The sequence below is a fragment of the Pseudopipra pipra genome, chromosome Z (genome assembly GCF_036250125.1).
Source record: "Pseudopipra pipra isolate bDixPip1 chromosome Z, bDixPip1.hap1, whole genome shotgun sequence".
NCBI lineage: Eukaryota > Metazoa > Chordata > Aves > Passeriformes > Pipridae > Pseudopipra > Pseudopipra pipra.
Genome location: NC_087581.1, coordinates 9666366 through 9691487, shown reverse-complemented (window position 1 = coordinate 9691487; position 25122 = coordinate 9666366). Strand labels below are relative to the sequence as shown.

The following is a 25122-nucleotide window of genomic DNA, read 5'->3' as shown; positions in this document are numbered from 1 at the left end:
AGGGACCTGTGTGGTCTCAGTTTCTTTGAGGACCTTGTGCTGGGTCAAACCTGGAAGAAAAGTGAAGACCAGAGGTTACCACCACTGTGGCTGTTACAGGGTCTTTACTGGTGAGACACAGGACAGAGAGCCACAGCCAGTCAGGACCTGGGGTCAGTCCTGGCTCTGAGGTCTCTTGCCCTTACACAGAAAAGGCAGAACCAGTCTCCATGATGCAGCAGCAGCCCCTGCTGGAATCACATCCAGGATATCCAAGTTAAGCCACTATAACCTGGGATTGTCATAGTGAAGTCAGACAGGCTGATGAAGGAGCCCCTCTGGAGCTGGCAGGGTTGTGGCACTTGGATCAGTACCTGGAAAGTGGATTTCCAGAAAGAGATTGTGTGGGTTGGAAGGACCTATTTAGCCCTACAGGACCATGGCTTGCCCCACCCTTGGCTCTTGTTGGCCTTGGACTTCATGCTTCTCCCAAAGTAGGACAGATAGCTTGTGCTCCTGAGCACCACAGATCTTACAGTAGTTTGGTACTTTCCTGACAAAACACAGATGCTGGTGCTACACCACCTCCCCTGGGGTTGCCTGAAGGGACAAGAGAGCCTAGATGGGATAGCTGTTTTCTTCATCCCTAGGAAGGAAGAGTATGTCAAGTCCTGGTGCCCATGCTCTGGCGTGCATACTCAGGCTGTGATTCCAGATAAGATACTGCACAAATGCTGGGCAAAGGGTCAGCTTCCTACTTCAAAGCCTGACCACAATTTGGAGACAGTCCAGCCTGTGCTCTCCAGCCACAGAGGACCCTTGCAGTGGCTTTTCAGGGGAGTAAATCATCTTGGGGCTGTGCACATCCCTTTTGTTTCCTCTTGCTTTCATTGTTACTGATGAAGGTCTGCCAAGAGAGTCAAAGTCCTGTCCAGAGATGGACTGTGGTCACGTCTCTACTTGAAATTCCCATAGGTTTCAAATGAATTCAAGTAACTGAGGGCTAGTTCATAGCAGAGCCCATACTGCTCCTGTGGAAAGAGGGATGCACATGAGTGTCTGGTAGATCAACACCTGCAGTGGAATGTGAGCATTGGTTTCCAACAGCTTCCTGAGCATGCCAGGCACAGGTACAGCCTGCTCTCCTCCTCTCAGCTGGAGCCCACCTTCCCCTGCTGAGAAATCACAGGCATGTGCTCCAGTAGCTGGAGGGCTGGGATACCCCAGTGCTAGAGCCAACTGGCCTCAAGAGGAAAGCAAGCCTCCAGGGCACAAAGTGTCTGCTGATCAATCCCATCTGGGTTGCTCACCCTGTGATGACCTCTAGCACCCAGACCAGGTGGTGAAGTGGGTGCAGGACAGGTACCTGAACACCCACCAGTGCAGCCTCCTGCTGAGCAGGCCAGGTGGACCAGAAAGGGGCCGCTCACCATGCAGGATGCTGTGGTGCCCATTTGGTCCTGTAAAACCTGCCCCTGAGTGAGTGGGTATGTCCCAGAGGCAGAAAATGAGGGTTTTCAGAGGTCTCGTCTGCTCCTGCTGGCCCCAGGATGATCTGAGCACAGAGAGGCCAGGGCAACTGCTGGGTCAGTCCAGGATATGTTTGGGTTTGGTGTTGCAATCCCAGTTGGGTTTGAAGTGAGCACTTACCACATCTTTGATGAGCTGTCTCCGCCGCCTCTTCAGCGTCCTCACGGCCTGTGATACATCCACCATCCCCTCACTTTGGATCTGCTCACACAGGAAACTAGCAGCACAGAAGATCCCACTTCGGCTGGCTCCATCCCTGCAGAGGAGAGAAAGGGGATAGTCACTTGCTCTGGGATCGCCTGGCATGGCTGAACCTCAGAGGCATCCCACTGGACATTCAGGCTCTCAGGGTGATCTTGTCCACAGATCCTGCAGCCAGCCAGACTCCACAGGGAAGTCTCCCTCTCTGAACATAGCTGAATTCATGTCCATACATCCACCCGAGATGGAGCTGTGACCAAGTTCACTGACAGAGCCTGGGCTATGTCCAGCTTTGTACCATGGCTGCTCCTCCAAGAGACATCACTCACCAGCAGGTGACAAGGATATGTCCACCTTGGCTCTGCCGATGGTGTGTCTCCACTTTCCCTAGCAAGCTGATGATGGTGGCAGGGTGTGGGGGAAGACGCTCCTGCATAGGCCAGTCCTTCAGTTGCCATAACTGGACTTCCAGTGCTGACTTTTTGGGCTAGTGGGGAAGAAAGACAGTGGGTTGGGCAGAAAAGAAACCTATTGTCTTCACGGAGTGAAGGGATGGACAGTGTGTGTCAGTACTGGCTCAGCCATGCACACTGGATCAAGGGAGCAGCTCCACAGTGGGACAGCCCAGTCCCAGACTTTGCCCTTCTCCATTGAGCGCTCTGAGACCAGCAAATAGACAGAGCATCAGAGGAGAGCTGAGCACACCAGGTGCAGCTCAGACTGGCACCAGTCCAGTGCCCAGCTACCTGCAACAGCTGTCCCCTTCTATGAACCCCCAAGATGCAAGAACTCCATCCACAGCTGCTGCCCTCCAAGTTGGAAAGGCACACAAAGGTACCTCTGACTTGTACCTCTGCCTGCAGCCTTACCTTTTGGGATTAAACTCTCTCCCAAGGCAAAAGACCCTGCTCTGGCCAGTGCCCTTCCAGGACCCCACCAGATCCCTCTGACCAATGTGGTCTCTGCCACCTCTAGCTGTGACTTCAGCCCCAAATTAAAAAGGTTGTTCTCAAAAGACTTTGCCATCTTTGAGCACAGACCCCACCTGCTGCCTGTTGGTGAGGGCAAGTGTCCAGGCTGTGAAGCCAGCTCCAGGCTCCTCTGAGACCAGTTGGACATGGAAACGGCCATAGTCATCTTCGCCCTGGGTGGGCCAGAACTCCACGTATGTCTGGGGGGGTGACACATGTGCATGATCACACACAGCCCCAACCTGCACGCGTGGCAGCGCTTGGCACCTCGCATGGGTGGGATCACACCACTCCCTTATCTCAGAGCCATGTACACGTGGCTCTGTCAAACATTTTCTGGGGACTAAGCCAGTGCTTCAGCCAGAAAAATCACACTCCAGCAGAGAGGACACCTGAGGGATGCTCCCTTGCTGTGAGACTGAGGACAGTCCACTACTGTGGTGCCGTGATGCTGGACTGTCTCAAGGCTCTTCCAGGTGAAGCCCACAAGCTTGCAGGGCTCTCATGGCAAGAGTTGTGCAGGGTCAAAGGCAGAAATACCCCTGCTCAGCCCCACGGGGAACCACGGGAGGGGAGAGCTGTGCTGGGGCAGCTCACCTTGTCCAGCTCCTGGAGTTGATTCAGCACAACCACTGATGTGCAGGTGTAATCCCAGACTAAAGCCCAGAAATCCACCAGCGTGGTGGAGAAAGGCAGCTGGGTGATGACGATTCTATCCTCCTCGGTGTATGTCTGCAAAACACGCCACTGTGCCTTGAGGTGGGGAAAATCACACAATCCACCTTCCCGCCAGCCCTTCCGACAGTGGGAACGCCCCACTGCCTCCCTGCAGAGATGGAGGAAACACAGTACACCCCAGCCCTGCTCAGAGCAGCTCAGGTTTGCCCCCCGCCGCCCCCCCCGGGTCATCACACTCGGGCTCGGCCCCCAGCAGGCTGTGTCCAGCGGCTGTGCGGCGGCTGCGGAGCTGCCCGCGCAGGCAGAGCTCAGCCGAGCGCGGGGGCCACCTCCTGGCAGCAGGGCCAGCAGTCACCCTGAAGGAGCCCGAGGGCTGGGACACCTCACACCGGGGTGACACGCTCTACCCTTGCCTTCAGCAAGGGTGCGTGTGGGGAGGAGGTGTTTCTGCTGCTGCCATCAGCTCTCGCCCCCCCCCCCCCCCCCCCCCCCGCTGGGACTGGAGCCTTACGCTGGCAAACACGGCGTTGATGTAACCTGGGGAGCCGTCTGCGTTCAGCGAAGACATCAGGATGGGCCGGCAGGAATCCGCTGAGGAGGCAAGGGACAGAGAGAGGGTCATCCTCTCCCTGCAGAGAGGCAGGGGGCTTTTTCTGCAAGTGATGTGGTCAACGTGGCTTCCTGCGGCATGGGCTGGAGGGGCTTGAATGAACAGGCACCACCAGCCTTGGGGCCCTGACAGCTCAAGGACCCCTGACATGAGATGTCCAAAATCTCCTGCACAGAGGCACAGCAGTTCCACTCTCCTCTTTGCTCCCTGATGCTTCATCTGAGCTACTCCACCGAGAAAGATTAGACCAGGGACATGTTTATCCCAGGTGTATCCGAGGTGTACCCCAGGTGTACCAGCCCAATCTGTATTTATTACTAACCAGAAAATGATGACTAGACCTTGAGCAGAATCTGCCAGTGGCATGGTGCTGCGGAGGGAAGCAGCAGGGGAGCATCATTCAACCCATGCTGCTTTCAGGCACTGGGTTTTAGAGCAAGGGGCTGCCCAGCCCTGCCAGTGTTACCTGGCAAGATCCCTGGCTTGCGGTTCTTGGGCTGGTTGCTGGGTTTCTCTGCTTCTCTGCATGGCAGGAGCTGGAACAACTCAGAAAACTTCTGCAAGGCCTGTAGAGATGATTCAGCCAAGTAAGTCATGCCGGCCAGCGCATCCCCTTCTTCAGCCACCCCAGAGAAACACTCTCCCATGTCCATCCCACAGATGGGGAGGGGAGCGGTGAGGGGGGTGGCATCACAGACCAGCCCTCACAGCACCAGTGCACCATATCCTGGTGGTACCTTGAACTCCTTGTCAAGGACACTGTTGGGCCTTGAAGTCTGAGCTTCTCGAAGAGAGTGGACAAGGGTGGCGATGCTCTCCACAGGGACCCCGGTGTTGCCGCAGAGCAAGCCTTCGAGCAGCGCTTCATACAGGAAAGTGTACTGCTCCTGCATGAGGACACGGGTCAGCTGTGCAGTCTGGAGCAGCTCCAGGAGGAAGCCTGGAACTCCAGACCTCCACTGGCATCAACCTGTGCCAGGAATGAGCCAGGTCCATCTTCACTTTCTTTCTATGGAGCCCTGAGGCCAGACAGCTATCAGTGTAGGCAGCCCTGCTTTGAGACACAGCCAGCAACTCCAGCAACCCAGAAAAGACTGTCTTCCTATGCTTTAATGCTCCTTCTCAGACCAGATCCCTGCTCTGGGGGAGGAAACACGGAAAACTTGTGGACTAGTTAGTCCTCCTACAACGAGCAGGCTGGTCTAGCCCAACCTTGTTTTCTCCAAAGGGACCCAGCACTGAACAGACTATAGTAGTAGTCCCTAGGCCAGGACACTGCTGCTCAGGAGATGCCACAAGGGCAGACATCTTGAAAGTCTGAACAAATGGACTCTTGTTCATGATCCTTGCATACAAGACAGCCCTTCTATATGAGGATGATATATATCAGTGTACAAATGCTGCTGAGACCTCAGAGGGTCTGACTCTGGGGGACATGGATCCCAACTGGGTTTGGACACAGTATTGAAAATAAGATCCTGTGGTCTCCATCAGCTGGCAGCTCCAGTCCCTGCGGATAGACCATGAACTGCATGGCCAATGTGGCTTTGCACACCACATCCCTGGGAAGGGTGGGAACTAGATCTGCAGCCCAAGGTGTGCGGGGAGCAAGTAACTCTCCTCACCTTGGTCTGTACCATGCTGACTCGCTGCTCCCGCAGCTGCTGCACACAGTGAAACACATCCACCTTCCCCTCAGCCTTCCCCATCTTCAAGAGGAAGTCCAGGGCGATGAAGGTACCTGTGCGCCCGATCCCTGCACTGAGGACACAGAAAATTGAGTTTCAGTGCTGCCTCTGCCAGCTATGCCCCAGCACCCAAGCCCTCCCAGCCCAGTACCTGCAGTGCACCAACACAGGCCCAGCAGGTGCTTCCAACACCCTCTTGTTCACCACTGCCACTAAGCACAGGAGCTGGGAGGTGTTTCTGGGGACTCCATGGTCTGGCCACAGCAGGTAGTGAAACTGCTCCACCACTCTTGGGAGAGCACAGCCTGCCTGCAAAGAGGGAGACATGGCTGGCAACAGGGAGCAGGAATCAACCAGGAAATTTGTGTGAAGTGATTGCATGACAACAAGTAGGGAGCAGTGGAGAAAACCACTTCAGAGGGGCCGCACAATTAATTTGTTCTCTGCTTTCATGTGCTGTGAACAGTGAAGGTGGAGCAGCAAATGCAGCTTGTGGCCCAGAGGAAGAATATCAAAATCACAGTTTAGGTTGTTTCCATAGTCATTCAGAAGCCCTGGCTTCCACAGGAAAGATATTCCCTAAGGCTGGTACTGCACTAATATAAACGTAGTCACTTTTGTTACCAGCCCATCATGTATTTTGCCGTAAATATCACAGTCACTTGTCCTGAACTAATGAACTGCTGTCCTTCCATCAGGTGCTCTTGGAGCTTTACCTCTCAGCTACATTTTGCTCCGGGCAAGACAAGAAAAGACAGGAATATGCATAACTGCAATTTCTTTATATTTTACCCATTTCCCCCTCCTTGCAGCTCCTGCAGCTTCTGCTTTTTATCTGAGGTATAACTTCAGAAGTAGTATCCATCTTCAGAAATGTCCTTATGTAGTTTATCTTAAACCATAAACTAGCTGTTCAGGCTTAGTAGCTATAAGTGACCAAGGAGCTTCAGTGTAGACCCTCTGCAGATTGGTTCAGGAGACAGGCAGACACCTGTCTCACCATCCTGGATGTACAGTAATGCCATTTTATACCCTTTAACTGCTTTTATATCCTCTGTAATCACCTGATCCAAGCCCTCATGATCTGCCCATGAACATCATCAGTCCAGACTCATCTGGGGTGACCACTGGAGCTGACCAATTGCTTTTGCTTGGCACAGAAACCTTGGGCTGATGCCCTAGCATGGAATCCAGTGGTAGCAGCACTGACCTTCTTGTGCTGGAGACCAGGCAGGATTTCCCACAATGTCCTTGACTGACAGCTCCCACCAGTTCTGAACCTCCAGAACATCCTGCATTCCCACCTCAGCTACATGTCAGGCTTACCTTCTGCAGGCTGAATGTGCGTGTGACAAGGCCTGTGGTGGCCCTGGTGTTGTTGAGTGTCACAGTAAAGTCCCCGTAGACCTCCTCCTGCTCTGGCCAGTACTTCTCACACTTGATCTGTCAACAGCAGCAAGACCTCTGAGCACCAGCAACCTCATGAGGGGAGTGCTGCAGTAGAGCAGAACTCTCTGCCCTCACTGACAGACGCACTGGGAGTGCAGCAAAAGCAGGCGGGGAAGTCTGGGCTGAAGTGGAGAATGGGCTGAGATGGTTTCTATACCTTGTTTTGCTCCACTAAGCCTGTCAGCATCACAATGACCGAGGTCTTCTCCTGCCAGACCATCTGCCAGAAATCCACCACTGTCTCAGCCAAGGGGCCTTGGGAAGGAAGAGGAGAGCCCTGTGCCACTGTCCAAGCTGTGGGGGTGTGCTCCCAGGCACAGCTCAGACATTCCCAGGCTTTCCTCTGCCCAGGGACAGAGGCACAGCCAGGGCACATCAGCACCTGGCACAGTTCCTGGGCAAATTGGCTTCATCATCGTGTTAGAAATTGGGACAAGGAGGAGGGTGAGCAGGTGAGCCCAGGATATGTCAGGGATTCACTGCTGCATCCAGACCCTTAAGATGACCATGAACTGGTCCCACATTTAGGGTCCTATTTCCTGAAAGAAATTTCTGGAGCTTTGCAGGGATCCCAAGACCTCCTCCATGATGCATAGAGCAGACCAGCCCAGCCCAGCTTTGTACTGTTGGAAGGGGACTGTATCCAAGTGCACTGAGTGCAGACGTGTCAGGCATTTGCAGGATTGTCCTTGTCATGCCAGCTGCCAAAGGGAACAAACCAGATTTGTGGGTGGAAGGACCATATTCTCAGACTGGGCAGCACAGGCACCAGTTTCAGCTGCTGCCAAACTGCCCCTGAGGCCTTCTATGCCCTGCAGGACAGAGACCCCGGAGATACAGAGCCTTGGGCTGAGCCATTCACAGCTCCTAGGCTGCTCTCACAGTTCCCCATTCCCCAGATTGCTCAGCGCAGCAACTGACATCTCCTGAGGATGAAGTCTGAGAGCACCCACCTTGAGCTGCAATGAAGAAGTGTGGACTTCCATAGCTCTGCAGGGGAGAGATTCAAACAGCTCCGATCACATGGGTTAAATATTTAACAGAGAATGAAGTAAAGAATCCATCCCCACAGACACCAAAGCCCAGAGCCCTCAGCACGGTGTGTCCCACAGCACCAGTCCTGGCCAGCACAGAGTGTGTGTACCAGGGGCTGCATCTCGGCTCCTGGCCCCTCACACAGGCCACTTTTTGTTAGAGATGAAGACTGCACACAAATCCAGAGTACTCCAGGCAGCTCAGAAAGGATGCAAGGAAAGTGACATCCCAACACCTTCCAGCACTTGAGGGCAGCAAGTGTCAGACCTCAGGGCCACCCATATGAGCAGGACTGTCCTTACCCAGCATAACAAGGCACCTTTCCCACCCTTCCCAGGGCAGCAATTCCTTGCTACCTACATCCATATAGCTGGCATTGATGTAGTCATTCCCTGTACCAGAGGGCTGCAGCACCACACGGCAGTGATCATCTGGAAGAGAAGGGAGGTGGGCTGATGCTTTGGGGCAGCAACAAAGAGACTAAGGAGGAGTCTAATATAGGGAAGTCTGTGACTGTCCGCTGCCTCCTCAGCAGCACCCCAGGCCTCAGGACTCAGGGGTAAAGAACAGCTGATGAGATGAAAAGTGACATGGCACAGCAGGAAACCTAATGGAGTTTTAGGGAGGACTATTTATGGAAAAGCCAAATGTCCACACCATGTGGGGCCCAGAGGAGCTTTAAGGTTTGAAAGAAATTGGGTCACTCCTTCCACTTTCCCACAAATACCTGCCTCTGAACAGGACATGGCAGTGTTCAGCAATGACTAATGTCAGGAACAGGAATACAATGATGAATGATTAAGTTTGCAGGAGGATTTGAGGAGCAGAACAAGGATTCTGCAACTGGATACAAAACATTGGGGGCAGAAATCCCTCTGCGTTTCAGTGGCCACAGAGGATGAGATGAGGACCTCAGTATTTCTGAAGAGCTGCAGGGCCCCCAACACCAGCTCAGCACCCTCTTCTGCCCAAGCAGCTCCAAGTGCCTGTGCCAAACCTTGGAGAACTCTGCTTACATGGGATGATGCTCTTGTAGCGGTTCTTGCTCTGATTACATTGCTCCTTCCCAGCATTGCAGGGGTGCAACAAAGCAGAGGACAGTTGCTGCAGACAAAGAAGGCAAGCCCACTCAGCACTGGGATGTGTTCTGGGGCTGGCAAAAGCCAACTGCATCACATGCCCAGGGAACAGGTGAGGGGAGTGTGGACAGTACAGCCAGGTGGGAAAGCAAAGCTAAACCAAACCTGATATTCTCTAAGATGCCCGACACCACGCCTGTCAACTGATTCATCATCTGTCTGCTCTGCCTCTATTTCTTCCCTCTTAAACCTCTTCAAAGCTTCCAGCAGTTCCTCCACTGGGATCTGTGTGTTCAGCTTGCAGGCACCTACAGAGACCACAAGGACAGGAGTTCCTCATCCACCTGATGCTAAACTGGCTGGCCCTGGAACTCTGCAGCTCAGGCTGAGCTCGCACTGTGATGGCCAGGAGTCCTGTACCATCTCCTGGGAGGTGTCCCTTCCCCCATACCAGCAAGCTCTGATCCCCTTGCTCCTGTAAGGACTTTATGGACCCTATGAGCACCCTGCTTTTGCTTTTAACAGACAGCCTGTCCAGATAAGGTGCACAGGGCCTTTGTTCATACTTCACCTCCTCGACATCTTCTCAGTGGGATAGTGCTGTTGTTCTCTGAGGTTTTTGGACTGTTGTACTTTAACCTGCAAAACAGCAAGTCAGACCAGCAGAACAGAGAGACAGAGGAGAGGCTGTTTCCCATCTAGCAGCTTTGTCTCCCACCCTGCTTTATCTCAAGGTCCACTTGGACACTCCCTGCCAGTGCAAGGCAGTGGACGCCTCACAGAGGGCCAGAGGGGTGAAGCACATACTGACCTGAAGAGGATGAAGAACAGTAAGATTCCCAGTGCCAGGAGTGCAGCAACCAGCACTACTGTCAGAACCAGGGGCATCCTGTCCAGCAGAGACACCGGCTCCTGCCCTGCAGGCAGCACAGCCCAAGCTCAGGCACCTGCACAGCCTGAACTAGGCATTGGGAGATCTTCTAGGGGCTTGGAAGGATAATCAGCTTCCCTCATCTCCCACCCCAGGCTTTGCATTGGAGAAAAGTTATGTTGGTGCAGAAGGAGGTTGCAGGTTCTTGCTTGGTGTGATACCCTCTGCTGTGGATCCTGTCTCCTTGACTGCCCCAGTCATGGCAGTCACTAGAGCCTAGTGAGGTATTTGCCTTTAGGGGTTGCACATTCAGCAGGGGAGCACCAGGACTAGGATTAAATATGTGGTGATGGCAAGGATGATGTCCAGTGTCCAGCTACCACTGGTGCCACACCTGCCTAAGTGTCCTGAAGATGCCAAAAACACGTCTACCACAGATAGCCTCAAAGCCCAGCAAACTTCTTTGAAGATTGAAATAGGATAACAATACCCCAGCACTTTTGCACTGGACCAGCTCATTTCCAAAGAAGCAGCCAGGCTGGGAAAAGGGGATATGCAGGAGAAAGGTTTAGACACTGGAAGCAAAGAGACACTTACCAATAGAGAAGCTGTAGCAGACACAGGTGAACTTCTCTGACTGTTGGAGGAGATAGGAGAGAGAGTTGAAGCCACTTCTGCCCCACTATCCATCCTGGGGGCAAAGGTCTCCCACTCATGTGAGAGAGGACCCCAGGGACACTGTCCTGCCAGGGCATAGGAGAGGAGCCTGCCATCACAGCCAGACCAGACCCACCCAGGGGCCCAGCCCTGGCCAGCAGTGTCCCCAGACACCAGGAGGCCCCACGCTGGGTACCTGCGGTGAGCGGCGGACGAGGCGCAGAAGGGCCGTGTAGTCCCAGCCGGGGCGCAGGGCAGCGTTGTGGTAGCCCTGCCCCCAGGTGCCGTTGCCCAAAACGAAGTCCATGGGGGCAGTGAGGTTGAGCACAGCGGCCACGTAGGTTCTGGGCTGCTGGGTGGTGTTGAAGGGCTGCTGGCTGGCACTGAAGGGCTGTGGCTGCCCCAAGCAGGCGCTTTCAATCCCTGAGCTGTTGTGTGTCATGGCCACGACCAGCTGGTGCTCCCTGCAGGGCCGAAAGTGAGAGGGGTGGGGGGACAGCAGGGAGAGTGGAGCAGGGGCATTTGCAGGCAAGCACTGCCGGTGGGGAGACCCATGTGGAGGTGGCAGAAGTGTGGGGGCTGCACTCACCCGGCCCCCTCCGAGGTGATGGGTTGGAGGGGAAGCACGGCCGTCCCTTGGGATGGGGAGATGTCAGGGACGCTGCGGCAGCTGATGCCCAGCGGGTGCTGGTTGTCTGGAGGGCAAGAGCAGATGAGCATCAGCTCAGCAGGGGCAGGCTCGGGGAGTGCAGGCTGCAGAGCACAGCTCCTGTGTGACCGGGCTCCTCGGACAGGGGTACAGCGAACCCTACCTGTGCTCTGAAACTGCCACAGCGACGCAGCCCCGGCCCCGGCAGCCGTCAGTCCCTGAATCGACACCACGTAGCTGCTGCCAGGGCCGTGCTCCGGCAGCCGGTGCTCAGTGACGGAGCCGTTCACCTGCAGCCGCTCCATCTCCAGGAAGCCTCCATCCCCTGTGCTCCTGGCCGTGATGTTCAGCTGGGGAGAGGAGACAGAGCTGCAGGGCAGCAGCTCCAACCTGCCCACAGCTCCCCGAGGCAGAGCAAAGCACCTCTGTCAGCCTCCCCTTCTCTGAGCCTGCCCCAGCTGTGGAAGGCTCTGGAGAGGAACCAGCATGATCCTTGCCCCCATGTGTGGACCTCAAAGCAGAGAAGATTAGGAGAGGAGGAATTTGGAGCCAACACTCAGGATGTCCAAGTGTCTGCCTCCATAAGCAAAGAATCAAGTCTCTCTGAACAGCTGAGGGAAGAGGGAGGCTGTTTATTTGAAGGAGTGTATATGTGTGTCATATACCCAAGGACAGGTATTGCAACACTACAGGCACTGTGTTGACATGCTCCACAAGAGGAGCCCTGAGCTTCTCTTTCCTTCTGCAGGTCATTGTGACTGTCCCTTTCTCACACTTCCCAATCTGCCTGCACAGAACTCCAGGCAATGAGGGCTGTGGCCCCTTGGTACCTGGTATCCAATGATCTCCCCTTTGCAGGAGGGCAGCTCCTTCCACCTCAGGGACCCTCTGCTGGTATCCAACCACAGTTCCTCTGGTTTGTCTGGCACTGGAAGCACAGGAGAACAGGGTCACACACAGGGCCCATGAGCAGGGGCTGAGCCCAGAGCAGGGTGCAGGCAGCTCCTGTCCAGGGGACAGGATATGGGGACCCCATATCAAGGGTTTGTCCCCTGCAAAGGCTGCACGTGCTGCAGCACTGGGAAGAGCAACAGTGTGGTGAGGTGGGGGACAGTGAGATGAAGATGTGCCCTGCTGCAGGGTTCTGCAGAGCCCCTTCCCCAGAGCCCCACAAGACTCAGGCATCCACAATCCTCATCACTGCAGGGAGTGGATGATCAGACTGAGCGACCAGGTGAAAGACATTTTCCATTTCATGGAGTTGGACACACCTGATTCTTTTGTCGTTTTGCATTCTCTGTATATGATTGTGCTGGAGGGTAAGACAATGGTGACACTGTAGTCAGTGAAGGGCTGCAACTGGGAGCAGGAGAATGTTCCCTCCTGGCCATGTAACATCTCCTCTCCCTCCACCTCCTCAGCCTTGCAGGGAGGGGAGGAAGGCACTGCCAGGCGGCACATGGCCCGCATGCCCTGGCAGGCACCAGGGAACCTGCAGGTCCAGTTCAGTTTGATGCTGGTGCTGGAGATCTCAAAGGTGCCGGGGACAACCTGAAGCACTTCTGTGAAAGAAAGATTGACAAAGAGTCACTGTATTTCCTGCCCCTGCCAGCCTTGCAAGGATTCTGCAGTCAGACAGCCCTGTCACCACCCAGCCTGGTGGGAGGGCAAGCAAGAGGCTGAAACTGGTCACTCCAGCTCTCCGGTAGGGCAGCAGGAGGAGTCTGGACAGGAACGAATGGGAGTGACTGAGTGGACTATTACTGGTCAAGGCAATTTTCCCTCTTGATTCCAAACTGAAGTATCTGTGTGTCCCAGCAAGTCCAACAAGTGCCATTCTGTTCTCCCTTAGAGAGGACAGGAACATGCCAAGCTGTGAGGACATGGTGCCAAGCCTACAGCCTACACCCTGTAGGCCACAGAGCCTAGAGGAAGCTGTGGTACTCCCAGCTGCACAGTCTGAGAGGACACAGGCAGCAAAGCCCTCCAGTCCCGCCCCCACTGGGATGCCATGCTGACCACAAATTCCACCACTCCTCACTCTCCCATGCTTTGCTCTTGACCAGAAGTCCTCAGGAAGCCTTATTGCCCACAGCTCCAGGGCTGAACTGCAGGCTGCACTCAGGGCAGGCTCAGGGGCTGCCTTGACACTGCCTTCAGCAGCATGTGCCATTTCCTCAGGCAGCAGAGAGCCAGAAACCTGCTGTGCCCACACAGCTGCCTTCCCTGCTCAGGAAGGGCAGGGCAGGGCAGCCAGGAGAGCTCTTCATCCCAGCCTTACCAAGGCACTCCATGCTGGAGCGAATGCGGATCCAGGCACCTCTGGTATGTCTTCCAAGCCAAACCTCTCTGTAGACAGGTTTCCCGTCAATGAAGGACTGGACTTCACTCGAACATTTGACATGGGTGAAGGATGGCTGGAAACCTTGGGGGCAGCTCAGCATCACTTCTTCGTTCTTCCTGTAGCTCTCCTGGTCTGGTGCCAGCTGGAAGATGGAGGCCCAAGGGGGCCTTTGGCACGTTTCTGGCAGAGGTGAAAGTGGGTGTTAGTTGGGCTGGAGGGTGCTGGGGTATGGGTGTGTGGTGGGAGATAAATGCCCAGCTGTCCCTCCAGCCCCTGAAGGGAGAGGCAAGGTGACACATCCACCTCAGGATGTTGGGAGGGAGCTTTCCTTGTGCATGTAAAGTGTGAAGGATCCCTCATCCATGAACCTCCCCCATCCAGCCTCGTGTCTGGGGACATTCTATTTCCTCCTCCATAGCCCACAGGAAGGAGATTGCCAGGACAATCAGCCCTGCACTGGGAGACTCCCTCCAATATCTCCTTCAGGCATGTCACCCATCCCAGCTCAAGCTGCACTTGATGGTACCACCTGTCCTGCTGGGATGTATGTCTCTTCAGCCATGGCTCATCCCTACCACAGGGATCAGAGATGCCCCTGTTACACTTCTGGGCTCCCTGTTCTGACTCAGTCTTTTGGCTACTCTCCTTCTGCCCCCCACCACTGTGCAGTGGGACATGGGGAGGAGCAAGGCCTTCTCCATTCACATCCCCTGCTTTAGCACAGCTCCTGCCCCAACAATTCCTCCAGACAAGAATGCTGGCCCGTGGAAGGAGCCCTTGCCTGTTTGAGCCTCTGCAAGGGGCTCTGTGAGGCCTGAAAGTGCTTAAAATACAATCTCCTTTCTCCCAGAGGGGCACACAAGGGATGTCAGAAAGTTCAAAGCATCCTCTGAACAGCCCCAGAGGCGAATGCTGGTGACAAGCCACTCCTGGTCAGGCTTTGCTCTCAAACAAGCCTGATGGCAGAAGGCCAGAGATGCCCATCTGAGCAGCACAACCAACAGCTCTGTCCCGCTGGCACATGGCTGTGCCCCACCCCATGCACAGGCACCAGCCACTGACCCCAGCCCGGCCCATCCAGGTGACAAAGCAGCAGCAGGTTCCCTCTTGCTCTGTCTCAGCAGGCACAGTGTCCTCCAGGCACAGCTGGGGAGAGGGTTTGTATTGGTCACTACAGCTCTCTGGTAGGGGAGTAGGAGGAGTTTGGGGTCATGGCTCACTGGGATGCTGAATGTGAACTTCTGGGAGAATTTCTGCACTGAGGCAACTGTGCCTGTTCATTCAAACCTTAGGACAGTGTGCCCCTCGTTGGGCTACATCACGTCTCACAGGAAGGATCAAATGTGTCCTTCTGCCCTCACACCCTCTGAGGTGTGTGGCTGCAGTCACCCTTTGGTGCCATGGGCGAACACAATGGGAGCCGCTTCATCCTGGCCTGGAAGCAGGAGCTGCTTCCACAGTCGCCAGTCTCACAGCATGGGCCTCAGTGTAAAACCACAAAGTTCCCATGCTGGCTCTGACTCAGACACATTCCCAGCATCCTGCCCTTCCAAAGGACTATCCTGCTCCTCACTCCTGCCTTACCGATGCATATCACATAGGGGGGAATGTCGGTCCAGACACCTCTGGTGTTATTTCCCCACCAAGACACAGGTTTCCTATGAATGGGGAACTCAACTTCACTCCAACATTTGATTTTGGTGAAAGATGGCTGGAAACCCTCCGGACAGCTCAGCAGCACTTCCTCATCCTCCATGTAATTCTCCTGGTCTGGTGTCAGCTGGAGTCTGGAGTCGCTCTGGGGTCTTTGGCACATTCCTGGCAGAGGAAAAAGTATTTGGGCTGGGAGTTGATGAGGTGGAGTATGGGTGAGTGGTGGGAGAGAAATCCCCAGTAATCCATCCAGTCAATGAAGGGAGGGGAAAGGCGTCACATCTATCTCCCAGGATGTTACCCAAGGTATGTTTGGAGGGGGCTTTTATTGTTCACATGAAGCATGAAGGATCAACCATCCATGAAGCTCTCCCATCCTCCCACCTCTGTCTGTGGACACTCCTATCCATCTCCCACAGCCCCAGGCAGGGAGGTTCCCAAGTTATCTCTCCCTGCCCACCTTTCCTGAGCACTGGACTGCCCAAGTACTGCCATGCCCACACTGAGCACAGCTCTGTCTCTGCCTTGGACAGTCCTGCATCCCCACCACCTCACAGAGGGCATTTCTTTTCCTCCAGCTTCATCCCATACAGCCTCCAGTACCAATGGCAAGGGCTGACCCAGCCCTGGGCAGTCAGGGTTCCCTTCAGTCCACTCCACTCCTGCAGATGTTCCCAGGATCCCTCACACATGGACAGGCAGGGGAACAAGCAGACCTGTGCACTCCAGGGTGGCACGTGGAGGCACACTGAGAATCATGGAACCCCTTTTGGCACCTCGGTGCTGGTCTTGGATCCTGCCCCAGGCCTGGAGTCCCACCTGTGGGCCCCACATTTGGCCCGCTCAGGAACCACTGCAGGAGCTGTCGGCTTGCCGGGCTGGTACTACCTTGTCTGTTGTCTCCTGGCTGGGCTGTCCTCTTCACCAGTTTGCACAAGCACCACAGCAGCAAGGAGGGACTGTGGTGTGCCTGCTGCTGAGCTGGGCTGTTGAGGGTGAAGGTACAGAGGAGAAAGGGGAGAGCTGCTGCAGCCTCACTTACCAAGGCACTGTACGCCCCCCTCAATGCGCATCCAGGCACTTGTGCTGCTCCTGCCCCACCAGGCCTGTCTATAGGATGGTTTTCCAGAATTCACTTCCTGAAGTTCCTTTGCACATTTGACCTCGGAGAAGGATGGCTTGAGATCTTTAGGGCAGGTCAGTTGCAGATGATCATTCTGTGGGAATTCAGTGTTGTTTTCTGGAAACTCGAGTTGTTCATCCCACTCAGGTTTTGTGCAATTTTCTGTCAGAGAGAACGGGTGAGAGTCCTTCTCAGACAGGAGGTGCTCAGGCAGGAAGGGCATCAAGGCTTTTCCATGATTGGCTGTTCCATCATCATTCAACACCACAAGGAAACCCAAGGGTCCTCAAGTGCAGGGAAGGAGCGAGTGGCTGGGTAAGGAAGTGATACAGGACACTAGGAGAGAGGTGAACTGAGGGGCAGGATTTGTCCTCCTCCAACTTCCACATGGCCTACAACTCAGGAATAGACTGGGAGGAGATGCAGGGACAGAGAAACCTATCCTATATTGAAAGCTTCTACCTCTCTCCTTTCTCTTGGAAACTGCTCCCGACTGGGACCTGTCTCTGAGCTGTGTCCAAGGCTTCTCACAGATATGGCAGGATGTCCAGGTCCCCTCCACAGAGAGAAGTGCATGTAGCAGGGGAGACTTACCACTTCCCAACTTACCTGTGCTGCAGGTCAGTCTCTCTGCCAACTTGTGCCATGTTCCCTGGATGTCCTTCACCTCCCAAGCACGCTTCCAACCTGGAGAAGTCCCATTTGCACATCTTATCACAGCAAGGGGAGGAGGGTCTTTCTCAAAGCAGCTCAGTGTCACCTCCTCCTTCAGCCAGTAAAAATTCTGTTTTGGGGTAAAGTGGAGCTTTGAGACCCACTGGGGCTTCTGGCATCTCTCTGGACAGAGGAGAGGAGAAAGAGCAGGTGTAAGTAGGATGGGAAGAGGTCTGCTTTGATCTCTTGTCCTGGTTTTGACAGTGTCCAGCTCCTTTGGTTACCACGTTCAACTCTAAATCCCTCTCTTGCAGCCTAGAACAGAGTTAATGGTGGCAGCATGCCACCCCAAGAGCGGTCCCATTCATGCCTACAGACTTGTAGGCTTCCCCACTCCAGGGACTGAACTCCTCTGTCTTCACACAGAGTTCCTACCACTCCCACCACCTTGGCATATGCCCAGGCATTGTTTGAAGGCACAGCAGCCCCAGTGCAGGGACCCTTGTTCCTGCTCTTGAACCCCTCCCAAGGAGCACAGATCTCAGCAGGCACTCACAGCAGGGTGCTGGGACAAAAAGAGCCCCATCACTTCCAGGACACAAAGCCAAAGTATCCAGGTCTCCTGTTCCCAGACTATTGCCCAATGGGGGCTGAAGCATGACCATGTCACAGAGGGTCTGATGGCAGGTCAGGACCCCAGGTCAGGGTGATGCAGGGCTGTGCTTACCCTTGCAGGTGGCAGTCTCATTCCACAGGGTCTGGGTCCCACTGGAAATGCATCTGATCTGGGGGACCGATGGCACAAATTTATCCAGACAATTCAGCTGCACCAGTTGGTTCAAGGCGTAACTCCTCTGGTTTGGGGTAAACTGCAGCTTGGGGTCCCAGTCGGAGGGAGCTTTACATCTTCCTGTGTGCAAAGGCCAAGAGGGAGAGCCCTGAGGGTCACCGGGCTCCGGCAGCAACCTCAGGGGTGAGGGGCTCCCGTCCAGAGGGCTGCTGGTCCCCCTCCCTCCAGAGGGGTGGCAGAGATGGTACCTTCCAGGATGAGGCCCCAGAGCCCAGGTGCATTATCCCTCCTTGCACTCTCAGGTGCAGTGCAGGAGGGTTATCCGCAGGCCCTCCTGCCCACTCCTGTGCTGTGGAGGGACCCCAGCCAGAGGGATCCAGCAGCCTGGTGGATGCTGCTCTCTCCTGTGCTTTCTCCCCCTAATCCAGGGGCTGTGGGAGTGCACCAGACCCTCTGCTGGCACCACTGATCCGCATTCCCATCATTCTGCTGGACACTGTCTGCTCACACACACACAAACACACTTATATGCAGCAAAAAACCCACTCGAGTTGCCACTTTGCTTTTGTTCTGGAGGGTACACTTGTTATTTTCTTCTCCCCATCCCTCTCTCAAAATATCAGCTAGCTCCTAGAACTGGGTACCTCCTGACCCATATCCCTCCAGTCCTCCCCCAGGACAAGCACCACCCCCACACCTGGGTTGGCAAAGGGCACTTGAGAGGAACTGCACAAAGGTATTTAACCACCTTCACATTTAGTTGAGTTTGGGCAACATGTAGATTGGGCATTTGGCTAAAATAAATATTCATATCTGTTTTCATTGGGTTCTAGATAGGAGTTCTGCTGGCTCTCAGCATGGCACTAATGTGGGACTCTACACCCTGAGCAGATTACACTTTTCACATAATAAAAAATGTATCTCTGTGAGCTTTCCTCATCCAATAAATTTAGCTATAGGTACCCAGACATTGTCAAAATTTACTGGGGTGCAGCCAGGCAGGCACAGCCAGCTTGCACTGCTTCCCACAACACCCAAAAGGCATTAGGACTCCCCACAAAAACAGGAGCACACCAGCAGACCACAAGAGCTGCACCACCTCAGACAGAATAAAGCCTTTGACAAAAAAGTGGAAAAAACTACCACCAGACTGGCGAATTGAGCAGCAAATACTTCAGGTATTTGAGGTGAGAGGTACTCGTGATGGTGCTTCCCATGTTTTGTTTCCCATTACAGGGCCCCAAATTGTGCCTGTACAAAGTTTAGTCATCAATGTGTATTCTTCAATCCTAGAGTCACCACAGAAACATGAGCAATCATTGCTTGAAAAGAGGTTTGTGGGGCCTGACCTGAAGCGAGAAGCAGTTTTGGGGAATGAAATCTCCAGTGGAAACAGCCCTAGGAGCTCAGGGGGCTGTGAGTGCTCACGGGCGTGGCTGCCCTTCCCCAGCCTGCCCCACTCCTGACCTTCAGTGCAAAGAAGCCTCATCATTTTCCTTTTCTGACTATTCCACACCTCCTGGTAACTGTTATGGTCCCCACAGTACACAAACTCACCAGCACCACAGTGCACGGCAACCTGCCAGGCAGGAAATCAGGAGGAAAAGAGAAATTCTGCTTTGCAGACTCCCTGCTGACGCAGGTGCAGATTTCAAGAGATGCTCTGCTGGCAGGGGTGGTGGCAGCTGTACGACAGAGATCTCCCTTGCTTCTAGGTCTCCCTGAGTCTCACACCAAATCTCTTAGTGCCTTTCATATAGCAGAGCACTTTCTGCTAAAACAACCATAAGTGACCCACTCTAGACTTATAGGGCTTCCTTGCAGAGGTCAGGGGTAACACTGTGATTCAAAAAGCCACATCTCATGATTGCTGCTTTAGAGGTGCAATACAGTGCAGATTTACTATAGCACAAAGAAGAATTAGTCTTTGTTTAAAATATATGATTTTTATTATTTTTATTTTTTTTTACTAAAAGTTAAAACTTCACAATTGAAATTAGGCATATCAGTATTGTACTAATTATTGTTGACAGGCTCTTAGATCAATTAAATCCTTCATAAAATCATAGAATCATAGAATAGCTTGGATTGGAAGGGACCCAAGGAAGATCACCTCATTCCAACACCCCTGCCATGGGCAGGGATACCTTTCACTAGACCAGCTTGCCCAAAGCCCTGTCCAGTCTGGCCTTGAACACTCCCAGGGATGGGGCATCCACAGCTTCTCTGGGCAACATGTGCCAGTTGACACTGAACCATTGACTGCAACCTTTTGAGTGTGACTATCCAGCCAACTCCTCCCCCAGTGAGTGGTCTATCCATCAGATCAACACCTTTACAGTTTGGAGGCAAAGATGTCATGTGGGACAGTGTCAAAAGCCTTGCACAAGTCCAGGTGGATGATGTCAGTCGCTCCTCCCTTATCCACCAACGCTGTAATCCCCACTGTAGAAGGTCACAATATTTCTCAGACACCATTTGTCCTTAGTGAAGCCATGTGGGCTGCCACCAACAACTTCCATGTGCCTTAGCATAGTTTCCAGCCGGATCTGCTCCATGATCTTGCCAGGCACTGAGGTGAGACTGACTGGCCTGTAGTTCCCTGGGTCTCCCTTATTTCCCTTATTTTAAAATAAGGTTTATGCTTCTCCTTTTCCAGTCAGTGGGAGCTTCACAGGAAGTTCCCTGCTACAACTTCTCAAATATGATGGATACTGGTTTAGCCACTCTCTCCACCCTCAGGACCCACAAGTGCATTTTATCAGGTCCCATGGACTTGTGCACCTTCAGGTTCCTCAGATGGTCTCAAACCTGATCTTCTCCCACAGTGAGAAGTCGTTCTCACTGTGGTCTTCGTTCTCACAGTCCCTGCCTTTGCCTCCTGTGACTCGAGTGGTCATGGCAAAACCAGCTTGCTTGGGGCAGCATATACCAGGAAGGCAGCCTGGGAGACTGCCAAAGCCTATTTCCCTTCTGCACACAGAGCACCCTGCTAGCAGTGACCAAGCCCTCACAGCCCTTCCAGGGCCTGCTTCTTGCCTACATTCTTGCTGCTGCAGAGGAGCTGAAGTCATGTAGGGTATCACAGCACTGAAACCATCTGTATCCAGGCATCTGCAGCCACTCAGAGTCCTTCCCGGTGGCATTTCTGATTTCTGCTTGAGGGTGAAGCCTAGGAGGCTAAGCTTCCCCACAGGAGGGAGAGGAGAAGACACTTTCAGTGCACGTCTGGTTTTGTCTTGAAAACATTGATTAATGCAATCCGACTCAGCCTCACATCTTCAACAAGTCCAAGCCTGGCAGGCATGTGGTTACCACTTGAGACTCATTGTGACAAACTGATACATGACTGCTGAGTGCAACTGAGATGCACAGGCTGGGGCAGGGGAGAGGGGGCACCTCTGTCCTGAGTCACTTTCTTACACTTCTTTCCCAACCACTCCATAACAACTGCCACGGAAAAACTGCTCCTTGGAGCAAAGGAGCCTGTGCTCTAATCCAGACTGGTTGCTTGTGTGCTTTGGCTGTGGCCAAGAGAAGCTGTTAAGGGATCTCCACCAGGCTGGAGCTCAAAACTTGTGCCAAGCAGTTGGATGTATCTGGGAAGCCAGGGCACTGATGGAGAAAGGAGAATGCTCAGGCAGAAAGGGGAAAGAAGCACTTAGCTTCCAGCCTTGTAGGGACTAACAGCATCTGGGAGAGTAATGAAACTGTCCTCAGACACTGTTTTTTACCCTGCACAGTGATATGCAGAAAGCCACCCACAGGCTTTCCACCCCAGCTGTTGGAAGGAGACTGAGTCAAGTGAGATTTCAGTATGGAAAATATGGTGTAGTTGTGACCAAACAGGCACCTCTTGTAACGTGCAACATGTGCTCGCAGCAAAATGGAAAACGCTGAATGCCTAGACAGGAGTGGTAGCAAAAGCTTGGTCTATTTGTCTCCTATAGGCAGAGATTGGTTTGGGTTTTTTACTGTTGATGCTATTAAATGAATACCCTCCTTGCTCTTATTATTTATTACCCATGACTATAGAAAGTATTTTACAGAAATATCTGGACTGCCTGTCTTTGCTGCAAGGGAGTTTTGAGCCTGGCAGGCAAAACAAAGCGTCAGCATGCCCCAGAAGCAGATGTCAGGGAGGATCAGGAGAAAGAGCTATGCTGGTAATTCAGGTCAGGCTCCTGAGTTCAGCCCTTTGCTTACCAGCAAAAGATGTACTTTCTCACATTATATTATCTCATACACAAAGAATAAAGGACAAGGTGAAAACTAAGAAGGAGTAGGCAAAGTTCAACCTTTTTCCCAGGGCAGCTAAGGGAGGTGACAGCAAAGTGTGCTGTAGTCTTGTTGTGTTTGATGACATGTGCTTGCTAAGATGAGCTAAGAAAAGCAATCACTGTTTCCACTGGTGGAGATTGTATTGAAAGCCACTGAGAACACATACACGGGTCTTGGGCCATCTCTGTACTCACCACCAACCAAAGTGTCTGAGCGGGTTTTTGAGGGTGATGGGCAGTGTGAGGGTGGAAAAGGAGCAGAGAGACCACGGGGATGCTCTTCTTGGGAGTCATGCCAGGCAAAGCAAGTCACTAAACAAGGCACCATGGGAAGGGCTGGGAAATGGTGACTCTTTAACCTGCACTGGCCCACCACGCAAAAATGCAGCTGACAGGTTTTAAAGAACAGACAGTAAAATTCACATTTCCTGAGCTTGTGCTTTGGTGATGTGCAGTGGAAGCATAGCAGAGCACACAGTTCACAGCCCTTAGGATGTCAAGCCCAAGGCACTCATCTACAGTATCTCTCAGCGTTAGTGTTCCCCACAGGATTTACTCTAGGCATTGTTTGAAATTCGACTGACAAAAAACCTTTCGGATTGAGTGTGGCTTTATTTTAGCTAGAAACCTCCTACTCACCCGCCATTGCAGCTATGCTCCTAGTTAGAGCTTCTCGTCAGCTGCCACTAAATCACTATGCATTGTCAAGCAAGGCTGATGAGAAAGGGGTTAGGGCCAGCTGGAATCACAGGCCCTGCCTTTGCACAGAAAATATCCCCTAGAAGCTTCTCCACCTGCCTTCCAAGGTGCACTAGGACTGTAAGAGGATGAGGATTTCATACAGGTGTGGCATCTAAGGAAAGAAGAAAGCCCCATGAGAGCAGCACAGCAAGGTAATCAGGTGACAACAGGACAATGAGACAATGCACTCTGCTCAGCGCGCGGTGTTCCCGTGACAGAGTGAGCAGAACAACAGTGCTGTGCTGGCTCACAAGTTTATATACGTCCCAACCACATCCTCTGCCTGCAGCTGCTCTGTTCTTCCCTGGGCTGTTCTCTGTGGCACTGTTCCCAGTGGGCTGTTCCCTCTCCCTGGTTGTACCCTATATCTTCCAGGGTCATGAGAGGTGCTCAGGAATCCCATCCCTATGTCCCCCATCTCTGCCCAACAGCTTTTTACCCTGCCCAACAGCTTTTTACCCTGCCCCACTGACACACTCAGCCCATTCCACTCTAACAGGCATGGGAGGGACCTTCCTGCCCCATCCTGGCCATTCTCCTTGTCCTGTCCCTCAGCAGGAGAAGGACCATAATCCATCAGGTGGAACCTCAGCACGGATCCCAGGATGGGATTAGCCCACATGCTGAGGATGCAGGCAGGGCTGCCCGCACTGCTGGGTGCGGCTGCCACTTGTTTTTGTCTTGGTTCCTCTTTTTACAAACACCAAGGTGCAAACTCAGCAATATCATCTCTGTTGCAGGCAGCCCCAGACTCCTCTGGGGATGGCTGGGTGACTGAGATCTGCAAAGCGTGTCAAGAGCCTGCTGGCCCACAAGTCCCTGCTGCATCCCACTGCACACAGTGCAGACAGGTCCTGGTCCTAGTGTGCACCTTGAAAGCAAACAGGAGAACTTGGACATGCTTGCACGTGCTAGCCTGGGAGAACAGCTTCAGTGGGGATCTGAGCAATGGGAAGTCACTTGGGGCAGAAGAATATCCTCTGTTGCAGATTTAGCCCTTAGTTTTTGCGTGACAGTGTACTGTGCTTACACTCTCTGCAGCCACATGGACACATTTTCCCTGGGAACAAGCTCTTGTGACCCCTATCACACAGTACAGACCCTGATGTCACTTCACAACATCAAGTAAAGTTTCTGGTCCCATTCCCTGTCATAGCCAGGGTACTTAATCAGCAGTTTTCTCTACCCTGCGTCAGTCCAGATGCATCCCCACAGTGGACCGGGATGACACGATTAGATGCTTGTTTAATGATTTTTATCATCTAGCTCCAAGAAAATTGGTTTAGAGAAATAGTCCAATTCAGGCACACACAGAACAATGCAAGGTCACAGCCTCTGGACCACAGTCAAACACCAGACAGTGCAGCCTCCTGGGAGGGCAGATAACATGTGAGCCTGCAGATACGCACTGACTCTGCTGGGATCCAAGCACGCAGCCTTTGTAGGAAGAGCCCAGAAGAGCCCTGGGGGTGTCCTGACCCTTCCAGCACCAAGGAAGCCCATTAAAGAGCAATCCCAAAACATTATAACTCCTGCCTCCAGGGTCTCCTGGACAAGGGTCTCAGCTTGGAGCTCTCCAGCTCTTTGTTGGGCGCCAGCACCCGTCTCCACTTTGGTGAGGACATGGCATCTGCACACCGTGCAAGGACAGACAGTCAACTCATGCTCCCAGCTCCATGGAGGAACTTACAGACCCTGCAGAGGCTTTCCCAGCACCCCAAGGTAGGCTGCCTTCCATCCTCAGCAGAGCTCCACCTCACCACAACCCAGCTAATTGCCTTGGGCCCCGATATGGACATCAGACCTCTCTGATAAAGCTGCTGTATCCTGCACGTGATGAAGATGCACAGCAGCCCTGCAGCAGGAGCACAGCCAAACCTTCTCTTACAGGTAGAGGAGTGAGTGCTTCTTACCTGTTTCCTGGGGTTCTCCATAGTCATTGAGATCTAGCTCATCGTGCTCTTTTTCTGCCAGCAGAGGTGTGAGGAGCAGGAGAAATATCCATCGCAGGGCCATGATTGTTCCCAGGGCAGGACTGAGTTCTCAGCCCCACTGGCTGCTTCACTGAACATCCGTCTGACTGTGAGAGGTGCAAGCACAGAAAGGAAACAGGAACGCAGAGAAATCACTTATGGTGCAA

At 53.4% G+C, this 25122-nt stretch overlaps 1 protein-coding gene across 1 annotated transcript; it reads right to left on the bottom strand.

The window, feature by feature from the left end:
- Positions 1 to 87: 87 nt before the first annotated feature.
- LOC135407882 (receptor-type tyrosine-protein phosphatase alpha-like) lies at positions 88 to 25122 on the bottom strand. The gene is made up of 30 exons (XM_064643302.1): positions 24896 to 25122; positions 17899 to 18081; positions 17127 to 17354; positions 16437 to 16679; positions 15326 to 15559; positions 13679 to 13921; positions 12669 to 12959; positions 12228 to 12325; positions 11561 to 11747; positions 11338 to 11443; positions 10945 to 11212; positions 10689 to 10728; positions 10032 to 10137; positions 9792 to 9859; positions 9386 to 9528; positions 9158 to 9245; positions 8502 to 8572; positions 8060 to 8096; positions 7264 to 7361; positions 6984 to 7100; positions 5809 to 5966; positions 5595 to 5730; positions 4707 to 4856; positions 4436 to 4535; positions 3871 to 3950; positions 3279 to 3413; positions 2756 to 2881; positions 2040 to 2197; positions 1630 to 1765; positions 88 to 1010 (listed from the first exon to the last, which is right to left on the bottom strand). Exons 1-30 carry the CDS (start codon positions 24996 to 24998, stop codon positions 936 to 938), a joined length of 4206 nt encoding a protein of 1401 aa, XP_064499372.1. The 5' UTR covers positions 24999 to 25122; the 3' UTR covers positions 88 to 935.

Coding starts and splice junctions, on each gene's coding strand:
- LOC135407882 (XM_064643302.1), bottom strand. CDS start 24,998: ATGGCCCTGCGATGGATATTTCTCCTGCTCCTCACACCTCTGCTGGCA. Junction 9,529..9,791: donor ACTGAGAAGATGTCGAGGAG/GTGAAGTATGAA, acceptor TGGTCTCTGTAG/GTGCCTGCAAGCTGAACACA. Junction 5,731..5,808: donor CCTGTGTTGGTGCACTGCAG/GTACTGGGCTGG, acceptor CTGTGTCCTCAG/TGCAGGGATCGGGCGCACAG.